Raw genomic sequence first — 15,795 nt, forward strand, 5'->3', positions numbered from 1 at the left:
TGCGCACACACACACACATACACACACACACACATATGAGGAAATGTTTAGAAGCTTTGTAAGGAGGCCATCAAAACACATAAGATTAAAGACAGGAACAAAAAGTTTGCTAGGTTAAGAGGGGAAAAGGATCATGAAAAAAAGAACTCATAATATTTATGAGGGCTAATAAAAGGTGAAATATCATTTACATTTGTTTTTTAAAAAAGGAACTGAGAAGCAAATACCAATAAAGGATCAATGTGTTAATTATGGTTAAAATGAATTAGCTATGACATGCTGTAGACAGGAATATCATTATATTGTATGACTTATGTAGATATCCTGTCATAGGCTTTGTTTCAAAGGGAGGGATTCTTAAATAATGTAAATAAGTTTAAGGCAAACTAGCAAATCTGGTTGAATACTATAGAAGATTTGCAAAATTATTAAAACAAAACAATGAAACCCTATTGGGGATGATAGGATTTTAGAGGAAAGAAGAAAGACTGTGATTAAGGGGTGGGATTGACTGGGGAACAGTGTAAATATGTGTGGAGATGTAACAATGACATTCTCTCCTATGTAACTAATATAAGCCAATTTAAGAAAATCAACCTGTGCCGGGCCGGTGGCTCATGCCTGTAATCCAAGCTACTCAGGAGGCTGAGATTTGAGGATCGCAGTTCAAAGCCAGCCAGGCAGGAAAGTCTGTGAGACTCCTATCTCCAATAAACCACTAGGAAACCGGAAGTGGTGCTATAGCTCAAGTGGTAGAGCTCTCGCCTTGAGCTGAAGAGCTGAGGGACAGCGCCCAAGCCCAGAGTTCAAGCCCCACAACCGACAAAAACAAACAAACAAACAAAAAAACCAAAAAACCTGTGACATTAGAAAAATTATTTTAAGTCAAAAGAACAATGAGCTACAAATCAACAGGCACGATGGATCTAAGACCAATTAGATACTAACTACATGTGTGAAATGTGAACTCCAAAATGTCAAGTGAATTTATTCAAAGGCTTAATTTTTCCGTAGTCATGCACAAATCAAGCGATTGAATAGTTATTTCTCTACCTTCCACCTTAAACCAGTAAGATAGGTGGGAAGGGGGAAAAGTGACAGACTGAAATCTGGCAGAAGGTAAAGTGACAGGCAGAAAGATAAAAAAGATGGACAGAAGAAACTAGTTTTCTTTGCTTCCAGCTTCAATGTATATAATGACACTAGTTACTGTCCCTCTGAGGAGAAAAGAAAATGGGTAAAGGATTCACAGCATGGTCACAGACATCCCTTACTTTTGTAGAATTAAATGTGATCAGAAATAGTCACTACATATGATGAGCTCTGTAATATGATACCCTTTTCAGCTTCTTCCCTGGCTATGGATTGGTTAAACTACCTTATAATATTTAACTCTTAATCTAGTCCAACCAGTCCTCTTCCTTCTTTCTTCTCTGTAGTTGTTCCACTTAACAAAATGATTCAACTTTCCTCCCTCCAAAAGAATTTATCAGAGGGTTTCATAAATATATAAATGACACAAAAATATTAATGAAAAATATTAATTTGCTTGAAAACTAAAGGTAGGTGTTAAAAAAAGAGAAAATGCTTTCCCTCCCCCGCTCCTTCCTTCCTCTCTAATTACCCTCTTTTCACCCCCTCTCTTTTCTCCTAAAGACAGACTTGTTATGCAGCCAGGCTTGCCTAAATATTCTCCTGCCTCAATCTCTCTCAAGTACTGAGATTAAAAGCCAATACCATACTGCCTGGCTGAGACAATTCTTAAAAGTACATCCTCTTTTATTTCGCATTAATATTTTCTTGATACAACTAATAGTTTCAATGAGCATATTCAGGTTCAGAGCCACTGTGGCCTGTGCTTTGCATTGTTCCATTCCATTACACAAACTATTTTATGGAGATGGAGGGCAGGGAAAGGTTATTTAGAAAAGTGTTTATCACAGTATTTAGTGAATAGTTTTGTCAGACCTACCTTCTCACCACTTGAGTAGAAGAAATAACGCAATCGGACTATGTTACAGTGATCTAGCTTTCTCATGATTTGGAGCTCTCGATTCTGAAAGGGAAACATAGGAAAATATTCTTAAAATATTTTACAAACTCTTTATTATGACTTAGATGCTTCTGATATAACACCAAACATTACAAACATCTGACTACAAATATGCAACATAGTGAGCCAGGTATGTTGGCCCCCAACTGTAAACTCTGGGCAGGGGAGGCTCAGGCGGGAGGACTACAAGTTCAAGGTCAGTCTGAGGTACACAGCAACATCCTGTCTCAAAAAAGCAATCTGTGGATTAGTATTGTTGTACAAAGTATTTGCTAGAAGTCAATGAACTACTCTCAGCAAGAATATAAATGTAGAAATTAAGTTTTTAGAATTTTTATAGCAATTTGAGAATAATGTTATATCTATAAATCTGATTCTAAGAATTGGAACCTATTTTTTTTTAATGTTTTCTTTTGAGGGACTGCCACTGGTGGCTCTTGTCTGTAATCCTAACAACTGAGGAGGTTGAGATCAGGAGGCCTGTCTAAGCTTTCAATCAACTTCATTTCTAAACCAGCAAAAAGAGGCATGGCTCAAGCCAGCTGAGCAAGCTAGCTAAGGAGCTCAAGAATGTGAATTCAAACTCTAGTATCACAACCCCGACCCCTTCAAAAAAGCTTTCAGTAACTCATTTGTATTGTATTTTGCAAAAATGTTAGTCTACTGACTGCAAATAGGGTATGGAGCATGGTCTACAGTTTGTAAGAAGTACTTGAAATTGTTACTAGTGCAAAATTTTTGGCTAATATATTTATTGTTTATGTTTATATGAGATATAAACAATTGAAAAGGTATAAACATGGAAAGAGCTCAGTTTAGTTTTAGAAAGAGGTAAAATACAGCATACTAGCAACTGAAAGGCCATAGTTTGGGAAGATACAAATGTATGCTCACTCTTTCTAAAAAACAAACACTAAATAGCAATATAATACAACTAAATATATTAATTTTATAGTAGGGGGCAATTCCTTTTGATATTGCATACATACAATGTATCTCAATGAATTAGCTCTATCATTCTCCCTCCCCACTTCATAAATTTAACAATTACATTATTCTATTTTCATACATGTAAAAGTTTAGTTAGACCATATTTAATCCTGTCACTATTTTTGCCATCTCCCCCATCTTCTAGCTCCCAATACAGTCAAAGTAATCAGAAATAGGAAAACATAAGGTATTTTCAATCAATGTAATTCAGAGAGCTAAAAAGTACAAAACATATGCTTGAAAATCAGGAAGATTCGTAGTGTTATGGTCGGAAAAGAGATCAAAAAGGAATGTAGGTATGTCTAAGGGCCACAGAGACAGAAAAAAAAAAATTAAATACTCCTTAAACTGACCTTCTGGTCTAGGCTTATGTATAATGTGATATTTTACATTCCTTTTATAGTATAACAATCTATCAAGACATTACTTACTAAGCACATAAGTAAAGCAATAAGGTGACAGGGCAGTATAACTATTTTAACAAAGATGATAGCTGATGTAAGACTCTAGCTTTTGACCTTGGCAAATAGCAGAACACAAAGAACTACTAATTTCAAAACTTCCATTTCCATTCTAAATTCAACCTGTTCATGAAAATGTTCCTATACTATGCAATTCACATTTAGGTGGCTAGATTCAGGAAAAACAAACATACCACAAACCTGCTATTAAAGCAAGACTCACTCTTCCCATGATACATAGCTATTAAAACTATTGATCTGAAGGCAGAATTCTGTGGTTACAGGGACTCCAAATGTAAATATTTACAGATGGGCTTGGAAATAACCAAAAGGAAACCATATGCCAGCGGCTCATGCCTGTAGTTCTAGCTACTTCGAAGGCTTTGAATGGAAGGACTGAAGTTTGAGGCCAGCCTGGGCAGAAAAGATATTGAAAGAACCATTCTCATGGAAAGAAGCTGAAGCTGATGTGGTGGTGCATCCTGTCACCATGCACACGGGCATCCTGGCTATAAAGGCAACCTATAAAAAGGTAGACTACAGTCCAAGTATGTTCCCAGGTAGGTAGTGCAACATCTCAAAAATAATCACTAGAAAAGGATTTGAGGTGTAGTTCACTGACAGAGTGGCTATCTAGCATGTGTGAGGTCATGGGTTCAAATCTCAGTATTGCCCCCACAAAAAAAGGAGGAAAAAGTACTCCTCTTTAAAACAAAAACACAAAACCACCAAATAATCTAAAGGATAACATGTTTGCATCATCTGAGTAAAGAAAGAACAGTAGAAAATATTCAGAGATGCAGGCAGGGACAATAAGATGCAACGTTCACATTATTCATGGTAAGAAACTGAATTTCACTCAAAATATACAGTCAATGGAGGTTTTGAGGCTATATAAAGCAGTACTGGGATTTGAAGGCAGTCTTCTCTTCTTAGAGCTGAAGCCATGGCCCTCAAAGGAAAATAGGACAAGGAGAGTGATATGAACTGGTTTACCTTTCCAAAGAGCATTCTAAAAACTAAAGACAGTAATTCTGAAGACTAAAATTGGATCAAGAGTTCTGTGGTGTTTCCCCTAAAGTCAGCAACACAGTAAGGATGCTGATGTCATTTCTCTCTACTCATCTTCAATGTAGTTCTGGAATTCTTAGCCAAAGCAATAAGGCAAGGAAAGGACATAAAAGGGATCCACATAGAGAAAGAAGAAATTAAATTATCCCTATCTGCAGATGACATCATCTTATACCTCAACGACCCAAAGAACTCTACTCCCAAACTCCTAGAACTAATAATCCACTTTGGCAAAGAAGCAGGATACAAAATTAACCCACAAAAATCAGTAGTCTTTCTGTATGCCAACAATGTACAAGCAGAATGGGAAATCTTGGAAACAATCCCATTTGCAATAGCCTCAAAAAAAACTACAAACACACACACACACATACATATATACACAAAACAACCCCCCCCCCCACAAAACTAGGAGTTAACCTAATCAAAGATATAAAAGGTATTATAGCAAAAACCATAAAAATCTAAAGAAAGAAATCAAAGAGGATACCAGGAAATGGAAAGAGCTTCCATGTTCATGGATAGGTAGAGTCAATATTGTGAAAATGGCCATACTGCCAAAAATGATATACAAATTCAGCGCAACCCCCATCAAAATCCCAATGATGTTGTTTACCATGATAGACAAAACAATCCAAAAATTCATGTGGAACAACAAAAGATTTAGAATGACCAAAGCAATTTTAGGCAAAAAAAGCAATGCAGGCGGTATCACAATACTAGATTTCAAACTCTACTACAGAGCCATAATAACAAAAACAGCTTGGTATTGGCACAGAAAGAGACCTGAAGACCAATGGAACAGACTAGAAGACCCAGAAATAAAATCACATACTTACAGACATCAGATATTCGACAAAAGAGCCAAAGACATACAGTGGAAAAAACACAGCCTCTTCAACACTTAGTGATGGGAAAACTGGGCAGCCACATGTAGAAAACTAAAAGTGGATCCCTGCTTGTTGTCACCATGCACTAGTATCAATTCAGAGTGGATCAAAGACTTCACCATCATACCTAAAACTCTAAGAAGAAGAGCTAAGAATGGCAAAGAAACACATGAGGAAATGCTCGTCTTCTCTGGCCATAAAGGAAATGCAAATCCTGAGCTACCATCTTACCCCAGTTAGACTGGCCAACATTTTTCATTTGAACAACAACAAATGCTAGTGGGGATATGGGAGAAAAGGAACCCTGCTGCAGTGCTGGTAGGAATGTACAACCACTCTGGAAAGCACTCTGGAGGTTTCTCAGAAAATTAAACATAGGTCTTCCCATGACCCAGTCATACCTCTCCTTGGCATCTACCCTAAGCATCATGAGCCAGGATATGATAAAGACACCTGCATATCCATGTTCACTACTGCACTATTCACAGTAGCCAAGATATGGAAACAACCCAGATGCCCCACAATAGATGAGTAGATAAAAAAAAAAGTGGTACCTATATACAATGGAATTTTACACAGCCTTAGAAAGAATAAAATAATGTCATTTGTAAGGATACAGAGCAAACTAGAACAAAGAATATTAAGTGAGGTAAGCCAAGATGAGAGACAAAAGGCGGATGCATGTTCTCCCTCATATTGGAAGTTAGATCTAAAAAGCACTGATATGACAAATTACAGAGTATTGGAGATACTCACATACAGCGAGACCAAAAGAGAATAGTCTTGAATCACAAAGGTGCAATCCCAAGCGCTTCTTCATATGCATATAAAATAATATGCATCTTGAAACAAATTCCAAAGAAAGGAAAACAAAGGACTTTTTTCTTAATATGTTTTTCTTTTGCTGATGATTCTATATTCTTTACTTTATATACAATGTATTCATGTGCACATCTACGAGAAGGTGAGGAGAACAGAATCCAAGGAAAAACGGTGAAAAAGACAATGATGAAAGTGAACTATGCAACTCATGGGTGAAGATGGGAGAGAGGGAATAGGAGAGAATAAAGCAACAAATGATACTGTGGGAAAGGAAATGTACTTATTACCTGATATATGTAAATGTAATCCCGCTCTATATCACCTCCAAAACAATAAAAAAAAATTTTAAACACAAAAATGGTTTTTTGGTGGTGCTGTATTTAAAATCCTTATTCAGCCAGGTAAGGATTCGAGGTAGAAACATGAATCTGAAGTTTTCTCTGCGTAAAAATGGTTTAAATAGTTTAAATGTGGGGACCTTATGGTAACTTAGAGAAGAAATTGTGTGTGGGAATCATAAAATAAAAATGAATAGAGTAGAGTAGTTAATGGAACAGAAAAGACAGAGAATGTCATCTTAGAAACCAAGAGTTTTCAATAACACAAAGTGCTGAGCGACTGAATAAGAAGATTAAAAACAAAAAACTGACAGTTTCAATAGAACAACAGTAAAAGAAACCTAATGAGATTAAATTAAAGTGGGTATAGAACACTTTGAAGGATATTTCCAGCTAGAGGAATGGCAAGATCAGGAAATTTATTCCCCCCAAACAACTATAATACCAGAGTTTATTATATAAACACACTATTTCAGAGATCTGGAAACTGATCAAGAGAAACAACAAATCAAGAAGTAGATGGGATGCTATCATTCCTCTACCACCATTTAATGCAAATGTGTTTTTAACAGGAAGGGTGGCTATAGAACAGAAATAAAAACCTCATGCTTAGTGACATTAGAAAAAAAAAAAAAACAGCGAATTAATATAAAACAAAGTGTGTGTGGTGGGGGAGAGAGCCCTACATTTCTGCTATGCTGAGGCTTCAGTCTTGGCTAAGAAAAAAAGACAGATAGGATATCCAGAAATACAACAGGAATATTCTATTCAGAAATACAACAGGAAGATTCTAGAAATGAAAGGAGAATAGGGGCCTAATAAGCAACCTACTCATCCCTGGCTGACTGAAAGCTGTATGTTCAGGCAAGACCCTAGACAGTCTCAGACACAGTAAAAGCCAAAACACTTGAAAGCTATCTGAATTTTGAATGCATTCTCTCCCATACAGAATAAGGCCCCTGAAGAGGATGGAAGCTATTACAAACTTTATGTTTCAGCACAATCTAATGAAGCCATGTAGACAAAAGTGCAAACACAAGGAAACTAGGCACAAAAGTTGGAATTAAAATTTTAATTCCAAGTTGAAGGGTTTTTAACTGCTGTGAATAAGGTTCTACCATTACAATCAGGCAAGTTACAAAGACATAAGACATTCACCTTCAGATGATTTTTTTATGAAAAAAATCAAATTCTGGAGTTGTTATATATTATGTAAAATATTGAAATTGTGAGACATACAAACAACAGAAAAAGTCGCCCTATATTCAAGTTGTTGTTTTAAGTAGTCAATACAAGCTTACTGGGTACCTGCTGCATTTAGCAAAGAATACAAAGCTGCTACAATTAAGTTAAAGAATTATAGGAAACCATATTTTAAAAATTAAGGAAAGATAACAATTACATGGAATTTCAATAAAGTTTAACTTTAAAATAAATAAAATTAATCAGAGTTGAAACTACAATAACAAAAATGGTCACTATATTTGATGTCAGTATAACTTGTGGAGGAGATGGGGAAAAACAAGTCGTTTAAGGATACAGGTGGACCTGTTGCAACAATGAGAAGTACAAGGTCATGTTGAAAACGAGCTTTACAACGTTGGTGGGGGGGGGGAGGATGGGGGGGGTAGGGGGGAGGTAGGGAAGGGATGTGAAGGGTAAACAAAGGAGGAGGCTGCAATGCTTGATAAGAAATGTATGCATTATCCTGCCCATGTAATTGTAACCCCTCTGTTCAGTATGTTCACAAAAAAATAAAATTAAATTAAAAAAAAAAATGGAAGATTCACGCTTAGTGCCAATGACTCCCACCTATAATCCTAGCTACTCAGGAGGCTGAAATGTGAGGATCAGAGTTGAAGCCAGCCTGGGCAGAAAGTCTGAGAGACTCTTATCTCCAGTTAAACACCAAAAGGTAGAAGTATGGCTCAAGTGGTAGAACACTAGTTTTGAGCAAAAAAGGGACAAGTATCCAGGCCTTGAGTTCAAACTCTAGGACCAGCACCAAATAAAAGGAAGATTCGCTAAGGGCTCAGGATTTTAAATGGCATTAAAAAATAAATCAGTGAACTTGAAAATAGTTCAACAAAATACATACAAAAAAATACTGCAGAAAAACCGAACAGACTTAAGAAATCACACATAGGAACATATATACGAAGGAATTATTAGGAAGCCAAGAAAGGAAAAGGGAAAAATACATGAAGGAATAATAGCTGAAATCTTCCTAAATTAGAGGAGAAACACACACACACAAAAAAAATGAAGCTCAAAGAATCTCAAATATGAGAAACAGATATCTACATCTAGGCATATCACATTCAAATAATCTGAAGCTAGAAAGTAAAACTCCTAAGAATACAAGAACAGAAATTATTTATCACAAATATAGGAAAAGCAACACACAACTGACTTGGGGAAGCAGGATATCTCCAGAAAGTAGTTTTAAAAAATTAAAACCTACAAACTGAAAATGCTACTTACAGCAAAATTATTACCCATAAATGATTAGAATACATTAAGTGGAACTTTTCCTTTGAAGGGAAGGCAGTGAAACTTGTTTTAATTATTTTTCTATGAACAGAGTTACAATGTACAGTTTATCTTAGTTTAGGGTCATAGTTAAAAATCTGAAATCTTGCTGGGTGACTATAGTTTATAGTAGACAAATCCCCAATTATTACCCCCACAAATCTGAAATCCATTATCTACAAAATGATCTGTCTAAACAGGCAATTCTTCTAATAAAGAAAAGACAACAAATACTCCTAGATACTCTTTTTTATTTTTGTGCCAGTCATGGGGCTTGAACTCAGGGCTTGGGCACTGTCCCTGAGCTTTTTTGCTAAGGGCCAGCACTCCACCACTTACATCTTCATTTCCAGCTTTTTGGTTAATTAGGAATAAGAGTCTCACAGGTTTTCCTGCCTGGGCAGACTGGCTTCAAACCACGATCCTTACATCTCAGCCTTCTGAGTACTTGGTATTATTCCTATCTCACTAAAAAAAAAATAAAATAAAATAACTACTCAAAACAGAATAATCACTATATGGACTGGGAAGGTGGCTCAGTGGTAGAGCGCTTGCCTTGCATGCATGAGCCCCTGGGTTCCATTCCTCAGCACCACATAAGCAAAAAAGAAAAAAGCTGAAAGTGGCACTGTGGCTCAAGTGGTAGAGCGCTAGCCTTGAGCTGAAGAGCTGAGGGACAGTGCCCAGGCCTGGAGTTCAGACCCCACAACCAGACCCCCCCCCAAAAAAAAACAAAAAAAAAGAAAAACCAATAATAATCACTATATAAGAAAACCTGATACATTTAAATTATTTTACTTTAACCAATAACCATTCAAATATATACATCTCTAATGCAGACTGTTGTGGTTTGGATATAAAATACCCCCAAAATGTTTATGCATTAAGGCTTTGTCTCCAGCTGAGGTACTCAATGATTGAGGAGCAAATGACATAAACAATTGATTCATATGTTGATAAATTCCTAACATGATGGCATTACTGGGATGTGGGCCTAGCTAGGAGAAGTAGATCACTGGGGACATGTCCTGAAAACCTATGTCCCCCCACGCCTTCCTGTCTCCCTGTCACTGCTTCTAAGACAACATGCCATGAGCAGCTCTGTGCCACAATGTCCAACTACCATAATCTCTCTACAAGCCTAGAAACAATGGGGCTAGAAGGACATGGAGTAAAAACTGTAAAACCACAAACTAAATCTATTCTTCTTTAAGTACGTTATCTCCGCAACAGATTCTAAAACAGACACAGGCTTTTTTTCCTTTTGACATCACTGCCAACACACACTTAAAGAAGAAAATTTCTGGAAACTAAAAGCACGGAGTCAAAAGATTCCCAGAAGGGTACTTTATGTGCTCTTATGTAAAGTTCAATTAAAGAAAAGCCAACTTTTAGGTGAAGAAACAATCTGCAAGCTTAATAGCGTGGGTGTAGGGTAGGCAGTATATGGCTGCCTATCATCTTTTCTTCCTCATCAAAGCTTATTCTATCCGGAGAACTTTTCTCCTCACTGTAGAAAACTCCACTTTCAAAAACTCTAGTATATGGAGGGGCACAGGTAAACAAATGCAGCAGTGGTACTCATTAGATATTATGTTGAAAATTAATTATACAACTTGTGGGTGGGGATGGGAGGGAAAAACTAAGAGAGAGCAAGAGAAGGGTGACAGCCAAAAAGAAATGTACTCTTTACCTGATTTATGTAACTGTAACTCCTCTGTACATCACCTTTCTAATAACAATAAAAATTTAAAAAATAGTATAATAGCATTTACTTCAAAGGTTTTGTCTTAAAGATTTCTCCAAAAGCTGAAGATTCTATCCAAGTTCTAGTTTCCACTTTCAGTTATCACACTAGGATCAAATAGTGTTTATGTCTAAAGCTTTGATTCCACAATAAATCAAAAGCCCTTAAAGGCCCTAGAATTGGATTTTTAAAAAAAAAATCTCAAAATAACTTCATGTATAAAACATTTTGTTCCAAACACAAAAATTCAGTGTTCAAATGCTTCATATTTTAATTAAAGGAACAACTTGCTATAAGTTACTGGGCACAGAAGAGAATCAAAGTACATATTTCTTTGTAACATTCCTCAGAAGAGCCCGTCTTATAAAATGTTGAAAACTTTAAATATTATAAGCTATAAAGAATCACTGATAAGATGTTTATTTTAGGAAGGTCACTGACTATGAAGGCTTCTTAAAGAGATGGGGAAGGATAAATATAACTATGACAGTAGTTAAGTAGAAATAGTGAAAAATTATGAGAGAAAATAGATCTGTGAGGAAAGATCAACAGTTACCTAATCACCTATTGCTGTTGGATTCATAATGTATTGGGAAGGAGATTTTTCAGATGTTTTACTTATATGACTATTTACATAGCAATAGAGTCGACTGGCCTAGAAAGTTGGGAAGCAGGAAAAGAAGCTCGTTTTAGGACATGTTCCCATTTGAAATAAAATGAGAAACAACCAAGGTTAATGTTCCAGAAAGCAATCTCAATACATTCATCTTATGCTGTAGCAAAAAATGTGAATGGTACTTGAAGCCATAGAAGTGTTTAACAACTGCCTGTAAAATAAGAAAAGACAAAATTTGGCTAGATTTCCAAGAAGCAGAAAAACTATAAAGGACACACACACACACACACACACACACGCACGCACGCACGCACGCACGCACGCACGCGCACACACACACACACACACACACACGTCAAAAAATAGACTCTAGACAATAGTGCTATGCAAGCCTAAATAAAGAGTGCTGGCTGAGAATGACTTACACTTAAGACAGGAGAGAATCAATACAAAAGACTGAAAATGAGCAAAGTTGTAAGAGAAGAGCCCCAACTAGCTATAGAAACAAAAGGGAATGGATGTGTGTGTGTGCGTGTGTGTGTGTGTGTGTGTGTGTGTGTGTGTGTGTGTGTGTAAGAGAGAGACAGACAGAGACAGAGACAGAGAGACAGACACGGGGTGGGGGGGATACCTTCATGGGTTAAAGTAAAAGAATTCTACTTCTTGTCAGCTACTTTGGAAGGATATAAGCCAAGTTCTTGAATGCTTAGTTTAAGAAGACCATGCATATAAGTTAATGATGAAATTCACATTCTTTAGGTACTGCATCATGTATTACTTTAGCAGTAATAACCATAACACTAACAATTAAAGATTACTGAGAATTTACTGAGTCAGTTAATGCACCTAGAGCTTTATCTTTGTAACTTCATTTAATTTGCTCTATAAACTTATCAAATAACCAAGTCTGGAATCCTAATTTTAGAGGGGCTGCATGATGGACAACAAACTTGCTAGGAAAAAGCTAAACAAGAATTTAGCCAGATATATCAGACTCATGCTCTTAATTACCACAAGAAAATGGAACTCAATATCATCCCAACTTTCATTTACTATTGCATTATTGAAGCACACAATGACAATACAGAAGACCACAATATTGAAAGAGTTTATAATTCAGATTGATTATGGTGGCATTCGCCTTTACTACTCAAGAGTGGCACTACTCAGGAGGTAGAGATGGGAGGCTTAAGATGCAAGGCCAGCAAGGACAAACGGTTAGTGAGACTCCATCTCAACCACCACTCTTGGTGTATCGGTATGTACATATAATCCAAGCTACATGAAAAGTTTAAGCAGGAGGATCAAATTCCTCCAAGGCAGAATGTGGGCTCCCTTAAATCTGTGCTACCCATATCCTTAAATCTCAATCACTTTCCCACTTACTCAGGCTAAAAGCTTTGAAGTCAGTATTCTTCTTCTTCTCCAACCTCATTATTATCTCTGTCAGGAAATCTTGTTGACTCCACCTTCAAAATACACCCATATTTAGGGCAATTGTACCCTCAGGTATTTACTTAATGGAAATGAAATTTTTGTTCCACCCAAAAATCTGCACATGAATGTTCAAACTGCTCTATTTGAACAACTATATATCCTTTAGTACATTACTCAGTTATAAAAAAGAATGATACAAGCAACATGCGTAAAAATACAGTTAATAATGTATCAGTATTGGCCTACTGATTATAACAAATATACTATTCCACAAGAAGATATTAGTAATACTAGAAACTTGGGGACTAGAAGGAGAGGAGGAGGCGGCTTTATGGGCATTCTACTCATTTTTCTGTCCAAGTAAAACTTGCAAAAAGAGTCAAATAATTTTTTAAGCTTGAAATAGAAAAAAAAATTAACAGGCAAAGGATTCCAAAAGATATTTCTCCTAAGACATACAAATGGTCAATAAATAAGTACATTAGAACATGTTAACATCATTAATTATTAGAAAAATGTAAATTAATTTGACAAGGGAAGGCTACTCATGTAGCTTGCTGGTAGAGCATTTGCTCTCCATGTATGAGGACCTGAGTTCAATCTCCAGTAAAACATACACACATGTACACAACGTAAACACACATGATGTTGAAACCCTATACCAACCAGGATGGGTTTAATTTTTTGAGAGTGTTTTTGAGGGCATGGAGAAATTATAATACTTATACACTGGTAAGGATTGTAAAATGGTACAATTTTTTGTAAAAGAGATTCAGAATTCCTCAAATTATTATAGAATCACTCTATGACTCAGAAATTCCCTCCTAGATATAGATGCCCAAAACAAATGTCCATACAAATACTTATAAACACATGTATAGGGTAGGGAAGGTGGCTCAATGGTAGAGTGCTTGTCACCCATGCACGAAGCCCTGGGTTCAATTCCTTAGCACCATATAAACAGAAAAGGCTGGAAGTGGAGCTGTGACTCAAGTGGTAGAGTGCTAGCCTTGAGCTGAAGAGCTGAGGGACAGCACCCAGGCTGAATTCAAGCCCCATGACCAACAAACAAAAAACACAAGTATAGAACCCAAGTAATGTAAACAACCTAAATGATGAACAGACATACAAAGAGTGTAATAAGCCCACACATTAAAATATTATTCAATGATAAACAAGAATGAACTATTAAAAACATGAAACAATAGGTATTAACCTTAAAAGTATTACAGTAAGTGAAAGAAGCCAATTACAAAAAATCAAATATTGTCTGATTCCATATACATGAATGTACAGAAATGCCAGTTAGATTAGCCATTTCCCAAACCTTAGAAGGAAAGGAAAGGGACAAACAGTGAATGGGTAAGAATTTCTTTTTGAGATGATGAACAGGCTCTGAAATTAGACAGTGGTGACAGTTGTAGGATTCTGTACTCTATCCAAACTACTGAATTGTAAACTTTATGTCAGGTAGCTACTGGACACAAAAAAATACAATACTAATATTAAACAATGCTTTTAAATTTACCACTAATATACAGGTTTTAGAATAATGTAAATGCTAAATAATAGTAAAGTCAAATAAAAGTGAGAAAACTTGAAAAGCAATTGCACCTTTTATTTCATTTCTCTCCTAAACATTTAAGCCACAGCAAACCAGAAAGAGGGGGACATTCAGGTCCACAAATATGATACCTCTATTTTTTTCTTCTGCCATAATGGAGACAATAAAATTCTCATTTTAAGTGCACAATCAATAGAATTCTTTCACACCAGCCTTTGGAAATTCATTTACGGTAAAACATCACACACACACAGACACATAGACACAGACACAGACACACACACAGACACACAGACACACACACACACACACACACACACACACACACACACACACACACATTTCCCTTGATACCCTATGTATAAGTACTAAGAAGTTTGGTATGACAACTACAAAAATGTGCCCTCTCAGATTTCTCACTACAAAGAGAACACTGCTGACCAATGGTGCTGAGTTCTCAAACCACTTATCTTGCTGGGAACAAGCCAAGATTCCAATGAGTTGTCTGCAGCCAATGACTGGGCATGGCAGGCATACTTAATACAGGGCTTCTTGGCTGACTATACTCCTCTGACAGGGCAATTTTAGATTATTACTCTCTTCACCTTTGCTGTTTCTTTCTTAAAGGTGTAGTGTTGTGTAAGACTTTTCCTACCCGAACTGTCCTTGCCTTTTTCCACCCACTGGGATTTTAGCTTCCACTTAATAACTACAAGTTTTTGTGGGCCCAACAACATTGTTTTATAAGGCATGGGTACAGATCACAACTAATTAAAGATGCCCATCCATTTTATCAGCAAATGGGTTTTCCATGAATGATGTGCACTGCTGTTGTAAATACAAATAATTTGGCACTTGAAAAATGGGATCAACAAGTATAGAAGTAAAACAAATATGAGGTAAAACTCAAAATGAATATCAGGCTGTAGTAATTCCAAGTCATAAGAAGAAAAATACAGCTTAAACAGTAAGACTGTTTAATTCTCAGGTTCAGCAAATGCAATTTTGACCAAATGCAGTTAAAACATAAAATAAAATTTTGGAAGTCAAAAATACAGCTCAGGCCTGGGATTGTGGCTTAGTGGTAGAGTGCTTGTCTAGCATGCATGAAACCCATTCCTCAGTACCACATAAACAGATTTTTAAATTGTCAGAGAAACACCTATTGTTTTATGATAACCAAGAGAAAGAAATTAATCAATATATCAGATTTTGTATTTTCATCCCAACTACTTGTACGGTTAACATTAAAGAAGAACAAAGAATATTCTAAA

General features: G+C 36.3%; 1 protein-coding gene across 1 annotated transcript in view; it reads right to left on the reverse strand.

The window, feature by feature from the left end:
- Positions 1–15,795, reverse strand: part of Gsk3b (glycogen synthase kinase 3 beta) — a 142,246-nt gene that overhangs the window by 69,907 nt on the left and 56,544 nt on the right. Inside the window, exon 3 of the mRNA XM_042667341.1 lies at positions 1,973–2,056. Coding sequence (XP_042523275.1) covers positions 1,973–2,056 — 84 coding nt within the window. The remainder of the gene's footprint in view (positions 1–1,972; positions 2,057–15,795) is intronic.

Source organism: Dipodomys spectabilis, unplaced genomic scaffold, assembly GCF_019054845.1.
Source record: "Dipodomys spectabilis isolate Male_0828 unplaced genomic scaffold, ASM1905484v1 ptg000017l, whole genome shotgun sequence".
NCBI lineage: Eukaryota > Metazoa > Chordata > Mammalia > Rodentia > Heteromyidae > Dipodomys > Dipodomys spectabilis.